A 24,840-nucleotide genomic window follows, 5' to 3' on the forward strand; every position below is an offset into this window, starting at 1 on the left:
TGATGGCTTGATTTGGAAATTGTTGTTTACACGCAAAGCATAAATATGTATGTTGACACTTTCATGCAATTGAACCTCAGTCATTCCTGGCAAATTCGTGGCACTTAATCTGTGCTAGAAATCAAGCCCATTTTCAGAGCCATAAATACAGGTGGCTCTGAAGCATCCTTCTATAAGTTGAACAAGAAAAATGTACTAGGGCTCAGGAAAATATCTTACAAACATAGATTTGTTTCCTATACTGTACATGCTATACTGTACAAGTCCTCAACACAGTTTTAGCAACTAGTGTCCTTGGAGAAAACAGAAATTATATCTAATCTGTACTGAATAACAATTGTTTGCAAAATTTTAATGACCCTTTTCATACTTGTAGTAGATATGTGGCATTATTTATGTACTTTCAGGGTCTCCACAAAGTTTTTATATTTCTGTAAACATGAATTTAATATTAAGTTTTAAATTCCCCAATTTTGGTTTACAGTCATAGGCATTTTCTTATATGATTTTGAGAGCATTACTCAGCACTAAAATATAGTATAAATTATAATAAATCATAACAAAATTGCAAAAGATATACAACAATTAATAGAAAATGAAAAATAAAGGGTAAAACAAAATATTGGCAGAAATAGGACAATCAGAAACGAGCCAAAATAACACACTGCTATAAAAATCATCAATTGGAATAGAAAATTGTGAAATCCCTTACTTGGAATTAAGCAATTTTGTTTTCAATTTGTTAACAGTGGGAGAGTGCCAGGATTTAAATTGTTTCTGACAATGAAAATAAATTAATTTAATTTAGGCTTAATAATCTTGTGTAAGAAAATATCTCAGTGGCCTTTGCTTATTGCAAATACTGTAACAGTTTAAACTAGTTGGAATGTACACATTTATATAAACAAAGTTATGTTTAGGACAAGACCACAATATGCTGAACCTATTATTCCTCAATTAAAGATATTTTTTCTCTCTCTCTCTTTCTCGCGCTCTCTCTCTCTGATCTCTATTGATTAGGGGTGCCTTAATGTTTTCTGTCTAGCAACTGAAAATCAAATAATTAAGTCTTTAGATACCTATTAAACTGCTCTATTTGTCTTTGGTTTCTCTGCGTTTCTGTATTATTAAAATGCTCCTTTGGCTTTGCAATGATTTTAACATGTTTTTGGATTTCCATGCCTTAATTCAATGCAACTGTTAACCAGTACGACAACTTAAGGTCTTGTTTAATTAGTTTTTATGTGGGTGACTGAAACTTTTTTGACTTGTGAGTAGAATGCACATCTCATCTGTCAATTAGTAAGCTTTTTGTCTAGCTAAAGCCATAAAGATTATGTAAAGCCTCATTCCTTAGGTGATCCTCAGACTGTCACTTTATGACAAGTGCAAATTAAAGGAAAATGTACTTCCCCATTGAAATGGAGGTTTCTTCAAAAATATTAATGAGTGGATTACTTGACATGGGCTAGTTTTACATCTGCTCAGAACATATAACTTAAAATGAGAGTACAGTCTAATGACTCTTGACAATTAAACACTGTCAAAACAGTAGGAAAATACTTTATTTTATTTTGCTATTTAAATTACTAATCCACTGACAAATTAAAGGATATGCTGTATAAATCTTTTAGTAGAATGTAAAAGCTAAAGGTTACATAAGGATTGCTATTTTCCCAGTTTTTATATTCAACAAATGAATAAAAAAAACTAGGCAATTAAAACTGGCTTTTTTAATGAAATGCTAGAACATTTTTGACCTATTCAACAATAGAAAATGTAATGTATTATTAAAATCAGTTGCTATGAATTTATTAAAACTCCCTGTGCACAGTAACAGTATGCATTGATAGTGTGTATTATCTTTCTCTAAAGAACTAGAAATGACTTCTTCTCTTCACAAAGCCAATACAATTGTAAACATAAAAACGTATTTAAATAGTCATTGTCAGGATGTAAAATAAAGATTAACAATAGTGTGTTTTCCTCCCACAGAAACCTTTCTTTAAAAAATCAGATGTCAGCTTTAATCCATCTGTTGAAGATATTGTCTGTTGCTTTGACAATATAGTGGAAAGTTTAGTTATCAGTGTCCAGCAGATGCCAAGAATTGAGCATTTTCTTTTCCAGGTAATTTGTTACAAATCCATTCTATTCATCTTTCCCAATCAATTATCTGTAATGAAAAGAAAGAGTTAGACATAGTTCTTATAACCTTAGTCAAATCACATTAATGGTAACATATATGCATGGAAATTGGAAGAAAGCAACTCATCCCCAACTTGGAATAGCTACATTAGAATACACAATGTTTTTAGTTTTTTTTTTTATTCCTATGGCCCATCAGCAATCAACAGCATTTACTTAATTTGAAGTCTGCTTACTTTTTCTGCCATTCCTTACAGCACCCACAAAAAAAATGCACAAGTATGATGAATATAACGGTATATGACAGCATATAATCTATAATGGTATACTGCATAAATGCTTTACTATCTTAAGCACATAGCATATACACTCAAATAAAAGCTGACCCAGATATAAACTGAGGCACCTAATTTTGCAACAAAAAACTAGGAAAACTTATTGACTTGAGTATAAGCCTAGGGTGGGAAATGCAGCAGCTACTGGTAAATATCAGACCACCCATAGAGGCCATACTGTATAAGGAAAATGTCCCGAATGCTAAGTTTGAATCCCATACTTGGGAAAACTGTCATACACTGGAAAATTACAGTAGGGTTTTGATTTTCTGTAGCGTCATACGTGTGGGAAGTAAGCTGTGTGACATGTATGTATGTGTGGGGAGCAGTGTGTCATACTACTGTATGTATGTATGAGGGGTTCAGTGTCTCTGTGCGGCACTCACCCGTTCAGCACCTGCTGCAGGGACACACTGCTGCTGCTGGGATCAGACATGGCATCCCCCAGCCTCCTGTCAGTGGCAGTGCTCAGGCCGCCATACCTATAACCTACAGCCGGGTGTCCACACAGCCCCTCTCACCCCCAGGGTACAGGTCACTGGGCCCTCCATGAGGTGACATGGCAGCCCCGCCCACCGGAAGTGAGGAGGACAGCAGCGCAGGCATGAGGTGCACTGCCGGTGCAGTGTCCCAGCACTTCCAGCAGTGGCAGCTCTGTCCTCCTCACTAGTGTATAAGCCGAGGGGGGCTTTTTCAGCAAATAAATTTGCAGAAAAACTCGGCTTATACAAACTAGGCCCACTGACTATTGCACCTTATACATTGCAAAACTCTCAGATTTATTTATCATACTATGTGCTATATTATTTTACAAGACTAATTCTCAGCAAACATGCTGTCTATATTTCTTACAAAGTCTAATGGAAATCATACTGTTGATTCTCTTTGTATAGTTTGCATTGTATTATGCTATGGAATGCTAAATTATTACTTGAATTATTCCAGAAATAGGCTGAATAACATAGACTAGCTTGATTTCACAGCAACTATTTTTGAAGTGTCTTTGATTGTAATGGCTGGCTAGAGTAGTTACAGTAACCTATAATCAAGTTTTCTAATATTAAGGTAAGGCACACAAACATTTCTCCTATAATAGCATTAACAATATTGTAATTTCATAAATCCATGGTGTTTAATGAATAATAACGTATTCATGCTACACATAGCAAGCATTTTAGAGGCTGTGGCATTGATTATAGTTACAGTCCCGGCCGAGGTGATACATTTTTTTTGTCTGAGTAATAATAATATCAGGGAACTGAAAACTCTAGTCCAATTTTTTTTAATGTGTACAACAAAATTCACACCACACATCTCTCTCACACACACACACACACACTTTTTTTGTATGGTTGTCTTAGATTTCACACGTGTAGCAGTTTAATTTAATTTTTGTATCAAATAATGTATTGTTATTTCTCCTTACATTTATGATTAATTTAAGGTATAAAATATCCCCACTGTAATGTATATTTCCGCATTGTATTAGTTAACCAGCTATGTAATGCTGCTACACTAAAAATGCTGAAATTCATAGTAACAGGTGAATGAGTAATTCTTAAAGCAGTCTCTGGTGGGCAAGCTACTGCCTGCTCATTACAGTTTTCAAAGGTAAACAATGGAGGTACTTGTATCTGCAGGCTGTAGATAATCTGAAAATCAAATACATCAATTCAGTACAAATCCATGAAGAGATTGTCATGTCAGCCAAGGCAAGAATAAGGGCTGTGATTGAAAACAACATGCATGGTCCTAACAGGTTAGTACCATTACAACTATTTAAATTAGATTAAATAATGCCATGCAAACTATGTATGTGTGTGTATATCTATCTATCTATCTATCTATCTATCTATCTATCTATCTACAGATATATATATAGATATATACTATGTGTGTGTGTGTGTGTGTTTGTATATATATATATATATATATATATATATATATATATATATATATATATATATACAGGTTGAGTATCCCGTATCCAAAATGCTCGGGACCAGGAGAATTTTGGATAACGGATTATTCCGTATTTCTGAATATTTTAATATTTCAATGATGTATTTTGAAGTATCTTGCATTTATGCTGTATAAACACATAATATACACACAAATATATTTTATTACCACATAAAATACACACAAACATATTTTAATTGTTCAAAAAACAAGGTTTCAAAACGTGAAACAAAATGTGTGTACTATCTCAGCACTGAATTTGAATGCCAAGCAATCATTGTCTTGCACATATATAGTGCCAGTTACATATCATGTCCCCAGTGATGCTGTTACATATGTCCCCAGTGAGTTTTTAGCAAAAAAAAAAAAAAAATTTCACTTTCTGGAATGTCCGTATTTCGGAATAATTCGGATAACGGATATTCGGATACGGGATACTCGACCTGTATATATATATATATATATATATTATTGTTCTTATGTGTTTGGGCTTGTACTATTGCAATGTACGATATGGTGCTATAAAACCTATAAAGATAACACATTGTCATGATGTGCTGGGTTAACCTTGTTTAGCTGGAAGCATCATACCTTCTATTGAAATGCAGATGTATAAGTAGATGTTTAGCGGTTTAAATAAAGACAATTTCCCAGTTGCTGAAGACTTTAGGAAATTATTTTTTGAACCCAGCTTTTTAATATATTATTTCAATGTATTTTTTGAGGTAAGTTTCCTGTAGATTTCAGTACTGAGTAGCAGGTGTATGATTCCAAAGTGCCTTTACGAGTGGCTCAGCAGGGCCTCACAGCCATGCATTCACAAGAGACAGCTCATCTGTTTAATCCTTATGTTTTAGTCAACCTTCCTTATTATGCAGACAGGGCTCCTGATGCTCAGCTGGATTTTGACTCTCAGAATGAATTGATGGGATGCTTTGATCTTGGCTGTATATTGCATCTGTTTCATCTTTCATCTTAACACACGATCTTGCCAAGCCCAACTATTGCTCATTTTCAGCAAAATCTATCAATATTGCTTTGTTCTACTCTTTGGATGTCCCTTACTGGACACTAAACCTCATCAGCAGACAAATAGCAGTGGCAATTAAACGGGAATACATATTCTTTGCAAATATGTGTTTGGCACAATTTAACAGTTTAAGTTATATATGCAATATAATTGGTAGCAATTCAAAGAGAAATAGTATTCCAATGTAGTGTACATAACATACACTAAATGACACAAGTATTCTTAAATAAACTTTTGTAACTCAGAAAAAAATATATGCAAAGACAACAAAATCAAGTTCTTTAAAAACAATAGATATTAATGTTATCTTATTCTCAAAGTCAAACATCATGAATTAAACCTTCAAGGGTCTTAATTTCCTTCAAAATAACTCAATTAAAATCATAGAATTCTAGCCCTTAAGTGCTTTTTTTTTTGACCATTTTCAAATGATGATAAGATGTTTGGATGAGATTGTCAAATAACCATTGTTAAGTTTGTGACCTCTTCAGGCAAGGGATAATTTAAGATGGAAAGATTAACTTAAAAATCTATGTTTTGCTTTATCTCCAACTAGCAGCCATTGTTATTGGTTACAATACAATTACAACTTTATTATTCTCCCAAAGAGGAAGATGAAGAGTGATAGTGTTGATGTGTTTGACACTATTTTGAGGCTGTTTTGTAATCTGTTTTTTAAATTGTTACTAAAATAAGGAATGCCAAACTGTTCCCAACATTATGTACTATAAATAAATCTTTCTTTGCTCATCTCGGTTTAGCCTTTTAGTAATTATATTAATTGGTAATATAGTAATTATATTACCAGTAAATTTGTATCATTACTAGTAATCTACAGGCAATTTCTTCAATAACTTTTATTTGTAAAACACATTTAAATTATTCATAAGCCTTGTTTATACAATATAGGCTAAAAGTTGCATAGTCCCACAATAAAAGGAAAAATAATATTAATATCATGAGAGACATTGATCTATAGATTGCTATATTCACGCCCCCTCCTTTACATGATATGAATACATAAGTTTTACGTTTCTGTGAGAATTGGTCTAAAATTGTCATTTTGCTAGTCATGTTATGCATGCATAAAATGGAAGGAGTTTTTCCACATGGTAAAAAAAACAAGACATGTTCTCTACCTTATCTGAGCAGCAAGACATTGCATTTATTTTGGATAGTAGAGAATACAGATAAAGTTTTATAATCATTTGTTAAATTTAAGTTATTTCTTTTTATCAGTCACTCTACTTCCAAAATTATCTCTAGCTGACCTAACAGCCATCGTTAACAGTTGTTTGGCTGAGTATAAGCATGCTGAACTGCAGCTTAAGCATATCGAAGTTTGATTTGTTTACTGGGCAAATTAGTCCCCGTGTTGCATCTGGAATTTCCGAATGCTTTTTTTTTTTTTTTTTTTGCATTTTATTCTGTTTCTTCCATTCTGGTACAGGTTACAAAGATTTTTTTTTACATTTCTGGTTACTTGAAGCATTAGTTCAATACAAATAAAGATTTTAACAATCTACAATGAAAAAGGAACATAGAAAAATCAATAGTGCAGGCAGTGGGCCTGATTCAGATTGTAAACAAAGCATACAAGCAAGCCACTGGGCAAATCCATGCTTCACTGCCGGTGGGGCAGATTTAACCTATGCAGAGAGAGTTCAATTTGGGTGGGGTGCGAAAAACTGAAATCTAAATTGAAGTGTAAAAATATAGGTTGTATTGAGACCAAAAAAGAACCGGTGGATGTGTTTGGGATCTCCAAGTTTTAGATCATCATGGAGAAGTAGTCTGTGTCCATTTACTCGTTTGAGATTTGATGGAAGGCAACAATATATTAATAAAACTTTTCCTTGAATCAAGCAATTGTTGTACACCTCTTCCATTTTGAAGAGAGGCCTCCGGCCAATACATGTGGAATAAATAATATAAATTAGTTCTAGAGAGATGCATAATATGCATCATAAGGGGAGATGGATATAATCATATACTGTATACTTTAACTTGCAGTATACACTAGTAATCATTAGCAAATGATTGGCCATGGACACAATTAAAGCAAAAATCTAAATTGACTTAGTTTTAGCCAATAGTCACAGCTTGTCAATAGCCATATCCCTTTTTATGCATGTAATCACTACAGTTTTGGCCTCTTACAGCTCATGCGATAGTGGGTCATGTGCATATGCACATTCCCGTAATCCATTACTGTCAATAGGGATGAGGGCAAGTGCAACTATTCGTGGCATGCATTGCATGACCACATCTGTATAATCCAGGGGTTCCCAAACTGTGCGCCTAGGCTCCCTGGGGTGCCTCGGAGCACTTGCAGGGGTGCCTTGGTTTGGTGGCCCAGAACCGATTCAAATTATTCATGGTCAGTGTATTAGACAACATCAGTGCTTGTGGCTTCCAGTTTTAAAATATGTGGATAAATAGAAGTGAATCTAGATAACTGGACCTAAGAATGACCTATAAGCACAACATGAAATGAAATTCTCGGTAGCAAACTTTGCACCTAGGGGTGCCGTGACAAATATTCTAATAATCTAGGGTGCCGTGATGCAAAAAAATTTGGGAACCACTGGTATAATCCTTGAAATCTGTGCAAGCATAATCCAGATGTATTACATATGGGTTACTCATGTCTACAATGTGACTTTAAGTACAAAAGTGTATGTCTAATCTGACATATTAATTATATAGTTTGTTGAATTTATCATCTTCATTTTAACAACATTGTTAAAAAACTGAAAAATAAATTATTTTATAATGCAATCAATAATACTCTTTAATAGACTAAATAAATCTAGGCCTTAGTATTTGACATTAAATATGTTGCTAGAGAAAGCACTGGTTCTTTTTATATTCATGCTACACAGGTTGAGTATCCCTTATCCAAAATGCTCTGGACCAGAAGAATTTTGGATAATGGATTATTCCATATTTCAGAATATTTTTATATTTCAATGAGGTATCGATGTTTCCTGCATTTATGTTGTTTAAACATATAAAACACATGAAATACACACAAATATATTTTATTTGTGCATGAAACAAGGTTTCGATCATGAAACAAAGTTTGTGCCCTATCTCAGGCACTGAATTTGAATGCCAATCAATAATTTTCTTGCACATACTGTATATAGTCCCAGTTACATATCATGTCCCCAGTAGTGCCAGTTACAGATGTCCCCAGTAGGTTTTTAGCAAAAACAAATTACATTCTGGTAACTACGGATAATGGATATTTTGGATAAGGGATATTTGGATAAAGGATACTCAATCAGTACAAGTATTTGCTAATTTGAATAAAAAATAGCCTACCTGATTGATGATTTAAATGTTAGTACAGTATTTAAGTTGTGTTAATATTTTTGTTTAAAATTCTCTGTATTCAGTGACCTTTTACCTATTTACTTAGCAAATAAGTTATTTTTGTGCCCTCTAGATACACCATGGTGTACAGCCCATTTCAGCACCTGCTCTCACCTCTTACCGAAATGCAGATTGAAATGCTTGTCCAAAAGGATGTTGGTCTTAAAATCTATGCTAAAGAACTTAACAATAAGAAAAAAATGGCATCAGATGTGGCTTCATTGCCAGTATACATACCAATGAACATGATACTAATGGACTGCTCTGAGATAAATCAGGTACATTATTAAATTATTGATACTTAAATTCTGGGTATGTTCTAGGACTTTTTCCCCTTAGGCAAGGCTATAATTTATTTCCCATAACACACACTTATTCCCCTGGTGTTTCTGCAGCCACTTGTGCCCCCACCCCAACCGGTGTCTCTACAGCAATCTGTGTGCACTCACCCCTTCCTGTTTCATTACAACAGCCTGTGCCTCCCCCCATATACTATAGCTGCAGCAGCAGCCTGCATTTGTGTTACACCCACAAACACTTACCTGTATATTCTCCTTGCTTTTCCTTAAGGCAGTATCAGGCTTCCCCCTACCCCCACCCCACAATTGTGGCGCTTTGTATATGTATCCAGTATCATATGATGCTTCTCTAATAATAGTTATTCTTGTTTGAGATTGCACCTTGAGCGCAGAAACCTGTGGACATAGCCTAATAGCTACTGATTTATTCTGGTTAAGCCACATTAATCTTTTTATTAATCTTTATTGTACATTGATCTTTATAAGGGGAATAGACAACTTTGGAGAATGGAAGAGATTGCAAATGTTGGAAAATTCTGGTTTCTTTAAATAATATTCTTATAGATTAAGGATATTTTCAAACAGTACAATATAACGAGATGTGTGATTTATGACATTTCTGCTTCCCATGAAGCTTTTTCCTGCATTTGAAATAGTACAGCTGATTAGTAATTTGATGAAGGCTTTTACTGTAGTAAAGCTGACCAAAAGTGCAGTATCAAAGTTTCAAAAAAAAAAAAAAAAAAAAATAATATATATATATATATATATATATATATATATATATATATATATATATATATGGAAATAGAGGTTGATTTGTTATTGTGGATAATTCCATGTAATTTGCAGCAACAAGTTCCTAAACCATTACTACCTACAACTTTTAGCAATGGCGAATACAATGTTATCCATTCACCTGATACTTGCATAGTTTTATATAGTCTGATGCACAATTTATAATGTCAAATGTATGATTTGTATTGTATGAATGTAATTCAATTGTGTAAATGATTCTGCATTTAGAACTGGTTGTCCCGTTTGACACTTGTTTAATGTGACTTAATACCAGGACTTTTTGCATTTCTTAAAATACGGTTTTAAAACTATATCTGCTTAAAAGGCTTTGAAATGTAATGATACCCAGTAATCCAGCACTTACATTAGATTCATGACTGCTAAAACATGATAAATAATGTTTATCTTTGTTTCTGCTGAAGTCAGAGGAAAAGATGCCTCTTATAGCAATGAACCATAGGGAAGTACAGGAACTGATAGACAATGATTCACTAGTCTCCTAGATATATCTATCATATTCTTTTATGGGCTGAATGTCACAGACAACCTAATAATGGAAACCATTCAGTTTTCAATTTCATTTTATTAACCATTTTCTATTTCAAAATTCCTATTAAAATGTCACTTGAACCTGTAAACTGAAAACAAAGTCACTATTTACCCATGAGCTTTCCTTTTACAATGCCATACAAGGCATAGCATAGTGTGAAACACACATTACAATTAGAGGAAATAGGCTTATATATAATAGTCAAGGCTACCTGATTGTAGTGCAGTGCTGTGTGTTCATTTGCATCATTTGAGTAGAACATAGAAAAATAAAATGACTGCTTGGAATATTTCTATCATTGTGAACACTCACATTATTGTTATAATGACATTGTTAAATCATTTTAATGTGTTAAAAAAAAGCTATTTAAAAAATATTGTCACTCCCAATAGAAGGCAATACCTAGAGGAGACTTGAAAACCAACTAACAGCTTCTCTGGGCCTAATTAAGACTAATGTACTGGAAAAGAGATCTCTTGAGTGCTAGTGAGATAAAATTGCTCGTACATTTTTTGTATTCCTAGTATGCTAGGTTTATTTTTAAACAAAGGTTTCCTGTATGTGCAATGTGCAGACACATTTCTGTGCCCTCTTATTTATAGTATAGGTGAGAAAGGAAACGCAGACTCCGCAGTGTAACATATGTACAAGGGAGGAAACCTAAGGCATCAGTAATTGCTCCTGATATAGGGATGTGCCCAAATCAATCTTGTCACTCCTCAGAAAGCAATGAAAGATAAGTACTATTCACCTGATTGCCTCCTTGCTCCGAGACAGCTGGTGTGACGCTTGTCTTCCTGATAGCCAAGAGTCTCAGATCTAACACAGGGATAAAGAGGAGCTGGGAGCTCGCTGAATCTAATTTTGACAGTCGATGGCTGTGTAGAGGGTCAGGAGGGATATAATCTGTGACACGTATGAGAAAGGAACAAAATTTATCTATGATTAGATGTCGCGTTGTCTGACTCTCTTACAGCGGATGATTGATCATACCCGCCAGTTGACTAATATAATAATTAACAAAGTTGCAACTACATCTCAGAAGTTTAATCGAAAAATTTGCCAGCAGTATGATGGCATCGTCACCAAAATCACTGCTATTGCTGCATCAACGTCTGCCCTTGTGGAGCTTCAAATTTACATAGACAATCTAAGGGGTGTGGAGCTTCTGGAGATTAAGGTAGGTTGCTGATGGCAACACAAAAACAGTTATTTACCTGCACATATTTTCAGATTGCTAAAATATATAAATGGTTGTGTTTTGTATAATGCTGCGCATGTTAATATTGACTCCTATAAAAAATTACAGCCCTGTGTCTTATCAATGTAAAATCTATTTTGATTTTGAATTAATCTCTTTTAAATTCCATGTAATATCTTTCACCAATTAGTTTCGTTGCCAAAAATAATTCAAGTCGCTTTTCCTTGACGGAATTTGGTTATTTTCTTGTGTGCTCAGCCAGGCAGCTCTGCTTCAGATGATGTTGTGAAAGTGCCACGATGACACATGGTTAATAAGCAGCAGTGGTGACATTGACTGAGTGAAAGCTTGCAGCATATATTAATAGTAATACAACTTGTAGGAAGTTGAAGGGTAAAAGCGCACTTTATATATTGTCACATTTAGAGCTTAGCAGCTGATAAGTCAATTTGGATTATAAATTGGATTCTATATTGAGGTGATCCCACTATTTCTGAGGTTATCAAGCCCATTATGGCAAGATTTAAAGCGGTCATTTATCTTGTGCTTCCTCTAATTTATCTTCTTGTATAGTGGCAGTATTCCAGCTTGTTTGGATAGTACCTGACATATTCTTACCCATTACCTTTTTGTTTTATTACTGAAAGGTGCCCCTATTGTGCAGTATCCGCCATGCTTAAGAAAGCACTTTGCACCAGCTTAGCGATACAGAATGTTTTCAGCTAATATTGTCAAAGGTGGGAGATGTTGATGCATTTTTGTCACAAAACATTGTGCTCTTGCTAATAGGGCCATTAGTGGGACTTTTACTGTGTGCTAAATATTAAGCATGCAGGCAGACCGTTAATGAGGCTGCTCTCCTCTGTCCTCTTTGCTGGTGTATTGAATGCAAATACAGGTACATTTCTTTCAATTCTTAGGAAAAACTGTCAGTAGCTGCAGAAAACCTCATTTTTCTAATGGACTACGCATTCTTATCAAAGGAAGACATTATTCTAAACGGAAACACGTTTTCTTGGCCTGGAAGAATCATTCCCATCATTAGCAGCAGGTAATGAATACGAGACAAACTGATTTTTTTTCATATACTTAGTGTCACCGAGGATGTAATAAGTGCTGCTTATGCTGAATATAAATAAGAAATGGATTGATGATGTCACTACAGCCAGCTTACACAGAAGATTAGTCTGCTAGAAAATGTCACTGTTGTTTTAGTCTGAATCGAGTATGTTTAATATAATTGAGATTTAGCCTATTGTCATGTATTAGCTGGGGGATTAGAGGCAAGTTAAGCCAGTGTCACAGCTGATGTACAATATTTTTCAAACAGGATTTTGCTTCTGGAATTGTTGAAATGACCTCTATAATTTTAGCGGAATTAATAATTTTAGAGATTGGGCATTAGCAATGCATAGAGAACGTACTGCCCACGTTTTTTTTTTTCTATTTTGCATTTGAAATGGGGAATAATGCATATCCTGCAGGGGTTGGGAGCTATAGCAGTTTTAGTGAAAATTAAATTTGATTGACCTTTATTAGGGTGATTAACCTCTTTGAAATTAAAAGCCATTTCTAAATTATTCTGTGCAATTTCAATGTGAATACCAAAAAAGTAGGATAGCAGTGGAGTATATAAAAAGATTCCATTTCTTCTCCCCTCCTTCTCCTATGTGCCTTGCAATCACTTTGTCAGTGAGACACGATTGCAGAGGGAGCATGATGAGGCAGTGGCAACGCTTGCTCAATGGCAGAAGGATTTCACAAAGCACTTGTCTGATGTGGTCATTGAGGTGAAAGACTTTCAGAAGAAAGAGCGAATGAGCGAAGCCAGTGCTTACATAAAGAAACTCGACACCATCAGCAGCAAAATCCAGGAGTTTAGGGAGGAGGTATGTCGTGTTTAAGAATGCTATAGTACTATCCTGCATTACTACTATACTGCATAACTGAATTTAATTGACCAAATGATCATATAATATTTTCTGTCTGTTGCTGGTTTCCCAATGCTAATGTATGCTGACACCCTTTTTTAGTCCCTTGAGTATTTTTACTTTATTATTTTTAGTTTACTTTACACTATGCAAATCTTTTATGCTGTTTTTTTTTCAACACATAGGGCAAACATAAAAACAATGTACAGTATGATGGTAAATTTCATTTAATGACCTTTGTAACATTTATTTACGAAACAATACACTGTTATTAGATGACCATATACAGTAGTTTGTTGAATGGTAAATACTTATAGCTTTTTCAATATTATATTGGAATAATTTGTCATGCTTTTGTCAACTGAGTCTACGTTTTGTGAGTAGAAGCATCTCTACAGTAGCTGTGTCCAGGTAGCTGCATTGTGCTTCTAACCATTACAATGGCAGTTAAGAAAACAAGACAAGCACTGTTAGGAATTGCAGCATGAGTCCCAGCAATTACAATATGGTGTACACAATGAAACAAAACCTAGTTTGTCTGCAAATATTTACATATTAACTTAAAGATTATTATTTGTGTTCCCTTATTAAGGATTAGTCCAGATTTTTAGACCAAAATCCCTTGCCCATGTTTTACAGTATATCCTTGTTTTGGGTTTGTTAAATGTACTGTATCTGTATGGATAAGCTCCTCTATTAACTCCCAAGTTGGTTTCAGAATGAATAATATAATTTCCTTTAATTTTGTGTGTTCTGGATTTATGCTTGTTTTGCATAACTGTGTATAATAAGTTGGTTTTGCTTAACTGTGTATATAAGTTTGTATTGTATGTTAATACAATAGATTTGTAAAAATCTGCAAGGTACATGAATGTGTCTATGACCCAATACCAAATAACACATAATTTAGACAGTGAATCAACTCCATTTCTTTGTTATTGTGTCAGTGCTGGCACTGGTTGGATGCTGCTGTTTTGCAGTACACATGCTGCATTGGACACATTTGACAAGACATAATACACAGTACGCTTTGGCTAGGTGCTGTTCACCTAATTATGTTTCTGTTGCATTAACCACAGTCTAACTGCAACACAGCACAGTTAGAATGTCTTAAGCATACATCCCAACATGACCCACTCCAGGAGGTACAGAATGCTCTATTTCTGGACTTACCTCTTAATTTATGATTAGAATCAAAATGTTTCTTATCCATTAACCTGTTCGATACAGGTGATGGCCATCATACATTTAGAGGGAAGTCCAGAAAAAGAGCATTGTGTCCCTCCTGGAATGGGTCATGTTGGGAGGTATGCTTAAGTATACACTAGTATATGTGTTTGAGAGCGAATCTTCACATTTTTAAACTACCTCTGTTCCAATGCTTAGAGGTCTAATGACTGCAGGCTTTAGTAGTGCTTAGAATAAAAGACAATGGCGTTTATAACTGACTATAACTAACTAAATACAGCACTTTAATACAAATCTATGCTATTGTGTACCTGTGTCATTAATTACTGAAAGGACACCTTACAATATTGCTTTTGTATGTATTTAACATAGGCCAAAACAAATATTATGTAGCCATTAAAGTCCCTCATCAGGTACAGTAGACTACAGCATTGCCTTTATACCCCTTCTGGAATATGTATGTGCTATATAAGAAACTGTTAATAAATAAATAAAGAGAAGTAAAAACAAGTCTCCGTTTAAAGAGATAGGCCTACAGAATGTTACCTTTGTGCCAAGATTACTGTGAAAATCAAATCATTGTTAAAAATAGATGGGTGTTTGGACTGTAAAGTAATGTCCTATTTAATCAATCTATTTTTCTCAGAGGGCTTTAATTAACAAAGAAGAAGAACTTCTAGAAATTGGACAAATAAGCACATTTGATCAAATATCAGAGATCTGTAATTTACTGGAGCCTTATGAGAGACTATGGACTACTGCTGTGCACTTCAATACTTGTTACGACAAATGGATGAATGGTCCCTTCCTACAGGTCAATGCAGAAGAAGTGGAGGAGGAGGTGAGTTACAACTTTTTTTCTTTTTGTTGCATTTGGCGTTGGTGGCTTTGGTTATCAAAACTTTTAAAACTATTCATTCAGCACATGGTTAAAGGGATTAGGTTTTGTGATATATTTAATTTTGGATTACAGTAGAAAGGAACACCATTGGGGATTGTGATGTGAAATGAGACCTAGACATTCTCCAAAGAAAGACTAATATGTTCTTTTGCAGTAAAATCAATTTAAATTTAACATTTTATTGGTCTAATATGACATGAATTACCCTGAGCTTGGCAATATGATAGATGAGTTCTATACAACTGTAAAAAATCAATAACTGCATTCTGAAAAATGTTTGTCATCAGGTACAGAATTTATGGAAGACTAGTTACAAACTGACAAAAGCATTTTATCACCCGAAGTTACATGGACCTCTTAAAGTAGCTACTGCCATAAAGACCAAGCTGGAGAAGTTTAAGATCAACATGCCTCTTGTAACAGCTCTGTGTACACCAGGGATCAAGGAAAGACACTGGAATCTAATGAGCAAAAAGGTGAGCAAACAATGTATCAATATATTACTGTGGTGACAAGTGTGTATTGTGCTATGTATTTCCATTGGAAGCTGCAGACATTCTATGTGTTCAGACTACTGATTCCACTCTAGTGTAATTCTAGTTACATATTGTAAAACAATACAAGAAGCCATTCTAAAACAATTACAAATGACATTTAAATGTGGTCTAAAATGTGGTCTGATACTCGCTGCATATTTGAGGACTGATCTGACTTCATGGGTATATGGCCTTATGTAGAATGGCATAATAATGTGTATGTCATGGCTTATTGCAGTAAATCAGAATTAAGCAATGTTATATGGCTAAATGTAATATGGGTTAGGCAGTTCCGCATTGAGATTGGTCTAGTAGTACAGCTCCTGCCGTCTGAATGCAAATCATTTGTAATTGCTAGCAAAAACATTTCTGGAAAAAACAAGCATGTTTCTTGCTAATATAGAGCAATTAAATACTCAGCTTCAATTTGTCAATTTTGTTCACACACATTATTCACACATACATTCCTTCTTTTCTCTTCTTGTTGAATAAAATAGGCTTTCTTTTACAAATACGACCAAAGATTCCAGATCCCCCCCACAAATTACAGACTTTTTGCATAAATGGGCCTAATTACCTGAATTCAGTTTTGATTAGCAATGTTAATTGATGCAGCTGTGGATCTATCTGTTTACCTAAATTACCATGTGCAAACAGCAATATGTCTGAAAGTGAATATGCTAAACTGAAAATACTAATTAGCGATGGCAGATTGTTATTCAAGTCCCATCTTTAAGCTTTTTAATGAAAGCTCAGATGTCTATGTTTTATGATATTCAGACATAATGTATATATTACATATGATTCTAAATGTAATTCCTGGAACAGATGGGTTATCAACTGGGGCTCTTCCGCACTGCTTACAGTGTCACTTTGGATATTTCCCTATGCTTATATGTGTGTATACAAGTATGTATGTGTGTGTGTGTGTGTGTGTATATATATATATATATATATATATATATATATTCTAGCATTATGGTCATTCACTCAGTTGCAGCACTGTCGCTACCCCACGGTCGCTGGTTCTTACCAGTATAGCTGCTACAGTGCTTCATGGAAATCAGGGTGTTATGTGCAGTTCACATGCTGGTGAACCCACCTAATCTGTGTAATATCATAACATCATGTGATTTAGGGGGTTAGGCCAAGTGCAGTGCCACCCTGTTATGCTATTGCACTCACTTGATACTTAAACACCATCACACTTTATCACTTACTGTCCATAGTGCAGCTACCTTATGTACCCTTCTAGGTACCTTTCCCCCTTATCTCTTGCAATTCCCTCAATTCTGTTTGCATTCTTCCTCATGCATCTCCTTTATAGTTTAGGGGATAATTTGCCAGTAGTATATATGCCTACAGTACCTTTACACCAGGCATTGGCAACCTGTGGCTCTCCAGATGTGGTAAACGTACAAGTCCCAGCATGTCTTGCCACAGTTTTGATATTTGGGAATGCTAAAACAGTGGCAATACATGCTGGATGAGTAGTTTCACATCTGGAGAGCCAGGTTGCTCATATCTGCTGTACACATATTGCTATAAATGTTTCCCTTTCAGCTGTTAGCATGCATCTCCAAAGATTTGTGGGGGTGCATGAGCATACTTGCACCTGTGATCTACTCACTTGAATGGGAGACCCGCAGGTGCAAATAATCACAGCTTCCCATGACGTTGCATTACTGCGATACATACACATCATAGTAACAAAAGCAGCAAAGCTACCAGAGGTCACATTTGTATAACACAAGTCGGTGTGGCTATTAGAGTAATATGTTTTAGATTGAATTGGAAAACCTGAGTTATTAATGTGATGTCATACAATAAAAGTTGTGCTCAATATTTGCCATTCCTATTACACTTTAATTAGTGACAATAATAGCTTAAAAAAGTAAATGCATAAAATAAGATTAATAATTACACTGGTGTAGGGATGTGAGGAAGTGCTACATTGTGATATAAATGTGCTGTGAATTTGATAACTTTCTGTAATAGTCATCCATTAAAAACTAAATGTTTTAGAAAATTGTTATATACTGTAACACCTTCATCCACTCGCCTCTTCATCTACAGGCAGTATCCAATTGTGGGCAAAGTTCTCGCACCCACAAGTAAGCTTGGAAACAGTTGCACTTTACAGCAGCTTGGACATATTTGAAAATATTAGTGAATATGAGAGTTGTTCACGAGAGGTGCAAGATTTGGTGCTGTTTAAAGCCTCATTAACTCACACTCTTCACCACAATTTATAACATACAGTATATGACATATACTGTATATTCATTCATTTTATTGTTTTATTGAAAAATGTTGCACCAAAGGCACAATAAAATATACATTTATAAAATTTATAAAAATATATCACTGATTAAATATCATTGGTAACTACATGCTGTATAGCCATTTTATTTTACCCAAGGTACACTATGCTATACATTGATAAGTTGATTTTCAGTAGTGAAACACAAACATTGTAGACTCTTTGGGTGAAATTTAATAGGATGAGTGATTCAGAAAGTGAGAGATTCGGTAAGAAATCTCCAGGGGTTTTTTTTAAACGAAAATCATTTACACTTCAAAATCAAACTGGTTTTGCAGTCTAATACTGGCCATACACATGCAGATTTATCTTCAGATCTGGCTGGTTGGAACAAAAACATGGTTATGGATGAGAGCAAATGACAGTTGACCATTTGTTTGGAAATGCTGGAAAACTGACAAACTGTCACTCATCCATAACCATGTTTTTGTTCCAACCAGCCAGATCTGAAGATAAATCTTACTAGGGTATGGGCACCTTAAATGATTGCCACTTTAAAAAAAAAACCTAGAGATTTCTTACCAAATCTCTCACTTTCTGAATCTCTCATCCTATTAATTGTCCCCCTTAGTTTTTTGGATTTAGGAATTTACATTTTTTCATAATTTAGTCCAGATCCTAATTAAAAAAGATCAAATGCCTCAGAAATAAGAATACACCAGCTGCAATCATGAGTTATCTAATGAAAAATCGGTACTTATGTATTATCTGGGCTCCCATGTTGAATGCACCCCATTTTTTCATACCCCTACTATCCAATTACGCATGGAGTTGATTTTATATAGTGTGGGTCGCTGCGCTCGCCACCGTGCCCGAAGCGTGGCGAGCGCAGCGAGCCCCGCGAGGGTACGCGGTGTCATAAGAAAAACAGGAGCCCAGATATTACATAAGTACCGAAAAATCAATGATATACTACTACTATAATACTATAATGTTCTAGTGTATTCATCCTATAAATAAAACATTTTCTACTAACTTGGCTTTTTGGAACACCTTTGTTAGAATTATTGCTTCTGATTGTAAGCTCTGGAAGGCAGGGGTAGAGTAGCATTCTGTAATATACCTCTGTAGCAGATACATTAGTTACATACTGCCTTAATTCCACATCAATTTCATATTAACTCCCCAGCACTTTCCTGTTCTTACCACAAGAAGTGCCTCGAAAAAATTCATACTACCTGGGTTTTTCACCATTGGTCTTACTTGTACAGTGTGTTTGATTTGAGGGATTCCTGAGAAAAATGTAATCAAGTGAAGCTGATAGTAGTAGATAGTAGTACACATAAACTAGGGCTTGTTTTGTTTTATATAAAGGTTCCTTCATATTAGGCAGGGGATAATTCTTGGACAATGGTCATCAGGTTTTCAGCTGTATTCATGCATGAGGCCCCCACTACTTTTTATGCCGCAATTTTTTTTGTTCATTTTTATTGTGTACTATTTACCTTTATAGCCCATACTGTTAAGAAATGGAATGTCTGTAGATGGGCACATAGTCCATGTATATTACAACTTCTCATGTATATTGGAGGATCTTATGTAGATGTTGGATAATTGTATGAACTAGTATCTTTGCCATCACCTCTCTTATCTGTATTATTACATTCAGACAGAGCGGGAGTAAAGGTGCTTAAGCCAGTTGGATGGTTGTTTCTTACAGAGAAGTCTTGAAATGTTTAATACACCTGCGCAGAGGGTTACTAAAACACTGTTTTGATAACATTCAGTCACTCTGATATCCCTTTGTATTAAAATAGATGATGCTGCTTAGACTAATTAGTACCTTTCATGTAGTGTGTTTCTATCACTGCCCCTCCCTCTTATGCTTAGCTGCCTCATTATCATGGCTGATGGGACTGGTGAAACTGATATAGTATACATTTACATTCAACATCTAATAATTATTACTGTATTGCTCAGGACTAAGGAGCCCACTGCTGCCCTTGTCACCCTCTTCCTGTTGTCCACTGCCTCTCCATGTCACCCTCTGCCTCTCCCACTCACTGCTGTGTTTCATATCTTGAACTTGGGGTGGGGTGCCCAAATTATATTTTTGTACCTGGGCTCACCAACCACAAGTTCTGCCGCTGCTTTCATTTATTTTTAACTGAAAATCAAAACACATTGCACTGAAGTATTTTAAACAAATAATATTAAAAACCACCAGTTATTTGCTCTTTGTCCATGTATTATTCTTTTGAGAAAGATTAGCTTATTTAAGACATGCTTGTCCAAACTGTGGCCCTCCAGCTGTTGTGAAACTACACATCCCAGAATGCTTTGCCATAGTTTTAACATGCCATAATAGCAAAACTGTGGCAAGGCATGATGGGACTTGTAGTTTCACAACAGCTTGAGGGCCATTGTTTGGACATGCCTGATTTAAGCCATTGGATTGATGTTGTATACTTTTCAGTTCTTCATAGATGACAGACTGACTGAATTATTTATGATCATTGGAATGTCTTACACATCATCCTTACAGACTATCTGTTTCACAATTAGCTCCCCAGTCTTATAAAACATCTCCTGCTTTGGTGTAACATCCACTACAGGTGAAAATGATGTCACAAGACACGGCCACTGAACCACTGAAAAAGAGAGCAATGCATTTGTCAAACTAAAAGCGCCATGACATTTTATTATATCTTTTTGTAATTGACTTCTTCAGTTCATAAATGTTCCTATAATTCTAGTCTATTGACCTATTTTTCAATGGCTAAATTAACTAGCATCATTAAAGCGCTGCTGGTTGCCGAATCCTCCAGCTGTAAGTGAGCTTCTCAGTTCTTGTGGTTTGTAAAAGTTGATTTACGGATTTAAAAGTTTAGTGCATACTCCATATATTCCCCATAGTATGTACATGTAGGCAATGATTTCGCCTCACAACATAATTTCTCTGTACATACAGTATTTACAGTACATACTGTAAGCCATATACACAAAACTCAAAATGGCAAATTCTAATCATCTCTCAAATATGGTCACTAAGAATTGTATTGTAGCTCTGCTGATTTAATGGACAGATAAAGTATAAAAACAATTATACAGCACAGTTTCAGATTTGACATGACCATACATACGTATACTACCGAGTGTACTGTATGAGATTGTTTTGTTGTCAAATAGACATAGACAAATGCAATTGCTGGTGAATTCTTTGCCTAGCTGAATCTGCGCTGCACCCACATAACTCTGCATACACAGAATTCACGCAATATGTACATGTTACCTAAGTCTTGGCTCCATTCAGTCCCAAATGTTGATGTGACTGGATTATGCTTGATTTGGCTCCGGTACATGCAGATTGTAAAAAAGGCAAATGGCCTTGTATTCGACATATTGTATTTGTAGATGTTATAGTACTTCTGTTATATAAGCATTCACATGCTGTACTACCCTTTGGGTGGTTTTGCTGTATCATGTATATTGAATGGTGTATTTTTATCTCTAGATTGGCTTTAATATTAGCCCCCATGAAGGCACTTCTCTATCGGACGTTCTGCAACTTGGCCTTGAGAAATACCTTGATGATTTAAATCGGATCAGCTCACAAGCTAGCAAAGAATATGCATTAGAGAAAGCCCTTAACAAAATGAGAGCAGATTGGGAGAATGTCTGCTTCATGTTTTCATCCTACAAGGATGGAAATTGTTATGTATTAGCAGCTGTTGATGAAATTCAGGTAAATACTTAAAAAAATGGGTTGTAACACATTGAATACAAGCATTTAAGGTTTAAGAACTGTACAAACTATTGGATACATACAACATCCTTATATGGAGAATCCAAACAGGGTCTCCATAGGTGGCCTAACCCCCTCCCTCTACCCTCCTAACACTTTTGCTTGCATTCTAACTGTAACCCTTCCCACTAGCGCCTAACTCCACCAGCCTAAACCTAACCTCCCCACCCTGCATAATTACTATTATCTTAATTACTATTATCCCCTTTCTAAGTACTTAAACCTAACCCACCATTCCTGAAGGCTATCCCTAACCTTCCTCCCCCCGCAGCCTAACTCTAAGTTCCCCCTAACCACTCTCCTTCCACAGCTTAACCCTTTCCCTTCCCGGCATACTTGCATTCGGAATGTCATCTGTTGGGATTCTGTCATTGACATCTTCATTTATGTCAATGTTCCAGTCAGCCGGCATCCCGACTGCTGGTACTATAACTGAATCCCCATATGATATGTCAAGAAGATAATGTTAAAAAGGGGCCATATTTTAAACGCACTGCTTACTTAATATGTTTTATGCCCTTATGATGCCTTAAGCTGATTTGGTGCATCATTTATCTGTTCTGGTTTCCTCAAGCGTGCTCTGAAGTGGACCACTCAAAGCAATACATTGCTAGTGATTAGGAATACTTTATAGAATTATGACAAATGTTCTCATCCATTTTCCGTCCGTGCCTCAAGCACACTTTATGAAACTATACCCACAGGCTCTCTGTGATCGAGATATCCGCATAGTCATAATTCAATGTGCCATATCTGTAGCTTGCAGGAGAGCTACTGAACAATATCTGGAAATAAAATTTCTTGAGACTTTCTTATCGATTTATTTTGTTGTGTGAGAAATATCAATTTACAAGTAGTATTATTGACCATTGCACACTGTCACATAACAAGATATATGAGGTACAATATTGCAGGAAATGCTATAGCTTAGTTTGATTCATCCATTTGTTCAAATGTTCTTTAGTTTCATTATACATAGTAGTCATTTGAAATCACTTCCTATGCTTCCAATACTGAAATATTTGAACATGTACTGTACCACCACTGTCAATAGGGGCATGAAGGACCTACTGGGGGAATGCTGTGATAGGGTTCCATAATTAGGGGTGTGACTAGTCTCCATGAAGGCTTGGGTAATCATTAGAGAGTGCATGTTTTAGGCTTTCACCTGGGCTTTTTAATAAATATATATTAAATACTGCTAGAGTATGCATTAGCATGTACCAGAACACTGTAGAAAATACACCACAGTTCTGCACAGTATAATTTAATATATGTATAATTTAAGTACACAGTCTGGAAGCTGATCCCTAGAGAAGGGGGGGGGGGCCTTAGGCAGTGGGGACCCACCATTGGTTTCCCCTGTACCTCTATGGGGCAGTCTGATGCTGTGTACCAACTATTAGTGAGTTTGTGCCGTTATAATATGTACTGTTATAATACTGTAAAAACACATACTGTATGAATGTAATTCCATACATATGTGTATATAAAATATGCATAATATTTTATTGAGCACTAATGTTCCACTACTGATGGAGTCATACTTGTACAATACACTGGCAGGGGCCTTTGTCTCCTTATTTTTTCTCTCTCATGCCAATACTGCTAGAAATGCTGCTAGTGTTAACCTGATCTCTTTAAGGCATTTGGTACAATGCTAAAGCCCAAATATGTAATCTGATACAGCATTTTTTCTTCTTAACCTTTCCAAATTACATTTCAGTGTCAGGGGAATTTCTTTACAGCCACAGGTAATAAGGTTCAAGTGGTTTTGCCGATTTGGCTTCAGCGTCTGCTTTTCAGAAGCACCTTATTATCGAGTCTCTTCATCGTTGTTTTGCACTACAGTATGTTCAATACTGATATATATATATATATATATATATATTTCTATCAATAATCTAGGTATCTAAACTTTTATTACTCTGCCTTTATGTCCACTTCTTTTTTTTTTAAGGTTTTGCTGGAAGATCACAGAGTGAAAACAACAGCCATGAAAGCCTCTCCATTTATTGCACCATTTGAAAGAGAAATATTAGCATGGGAGTCTAATCTGGTAAGTTGCCTTTTGAGAAACTATTATTTGAATTTAATTAGCTTTTCGATTTCATCTCCAAGCTACGGCTAAGATTTCACCGCCCAATAAGATTAACGCTTCAGTAACTTTCATTACCTAAAACTTTTCAAATTTGACTTTGTTATCAGCATTCTGAAGACTTAAGAAGGGGGAAGAAGTATACGTTTCTTTATGTCACTGTAGTTTTTATGTGAGCCTAAATGCAATAGACAGTTACCCAGTAAGAGAGTGAATCATCCAAGTGAAACACACAAAGAGGCAGCTGTGCTGGTTCATTCTTTACCGTGTTTCACGAAGTAGAACAGAAACAGGAGTTGAGAAGGAATTTCTTAACCCTCTAGAACATCTGATTGCAGAGAACATGTGAGAAGTAGCGTTTTGCTCCTATAATCATACGCAAATTTGTTTCAGACATCTGTCTGCAGTCTCAGT

General features: G+C 35.4%; 1 protein-coding gene across 1 annotated transcript in view; it reads left to right on the plus strand.

Moving 5' to 3' along the window:
• LOC146074345 (dynein axonemal heavy chain 3-like) overlaps positions 1–24,840 on the plus strand; it is a 1,013,923-nt gene that overhangs the window by 212,215 nt on the left and 776,868 nt on the right. The window contains 10 exon segments of the mRNA XM_083182299.1: positions 1,996–2,130; positions 4,124–4,242; positions 8,930–9,134; positions 11,480–11,683; positions 12,625–12,755; positions 13,398–13,593; positions 15,470–15,664; positions 16,012–16,200; positions 22,038–22,268; positions 24,289–24,387. Coding sequence (XP_083038425.1) covers positions 1,996–2,130; positions 4,124–4,242; positions 8,930–9,134; positions 11,480–11,683; positions 12,625–12,755; positions 13,398–13,593; positions 15,470–15,664; positions 16,012–16,200; positions 22,038–22,268; positions 24,289–24,387 — 1,704 coding nt within the window.

Source organism: Crinia signifera, chromosome 4 (genome assembly GCF_055691185.1).
Source record: "Crinia signifera chromosome 4, ASM5569118v1, whole genome shotgun sequence".
Classification (NCBI taxonomy): Eukaryota; Metazoa; Chordata; class Amphibia; order Anura; family Myobatrachidae; genus Crinia; species Crinia signifera.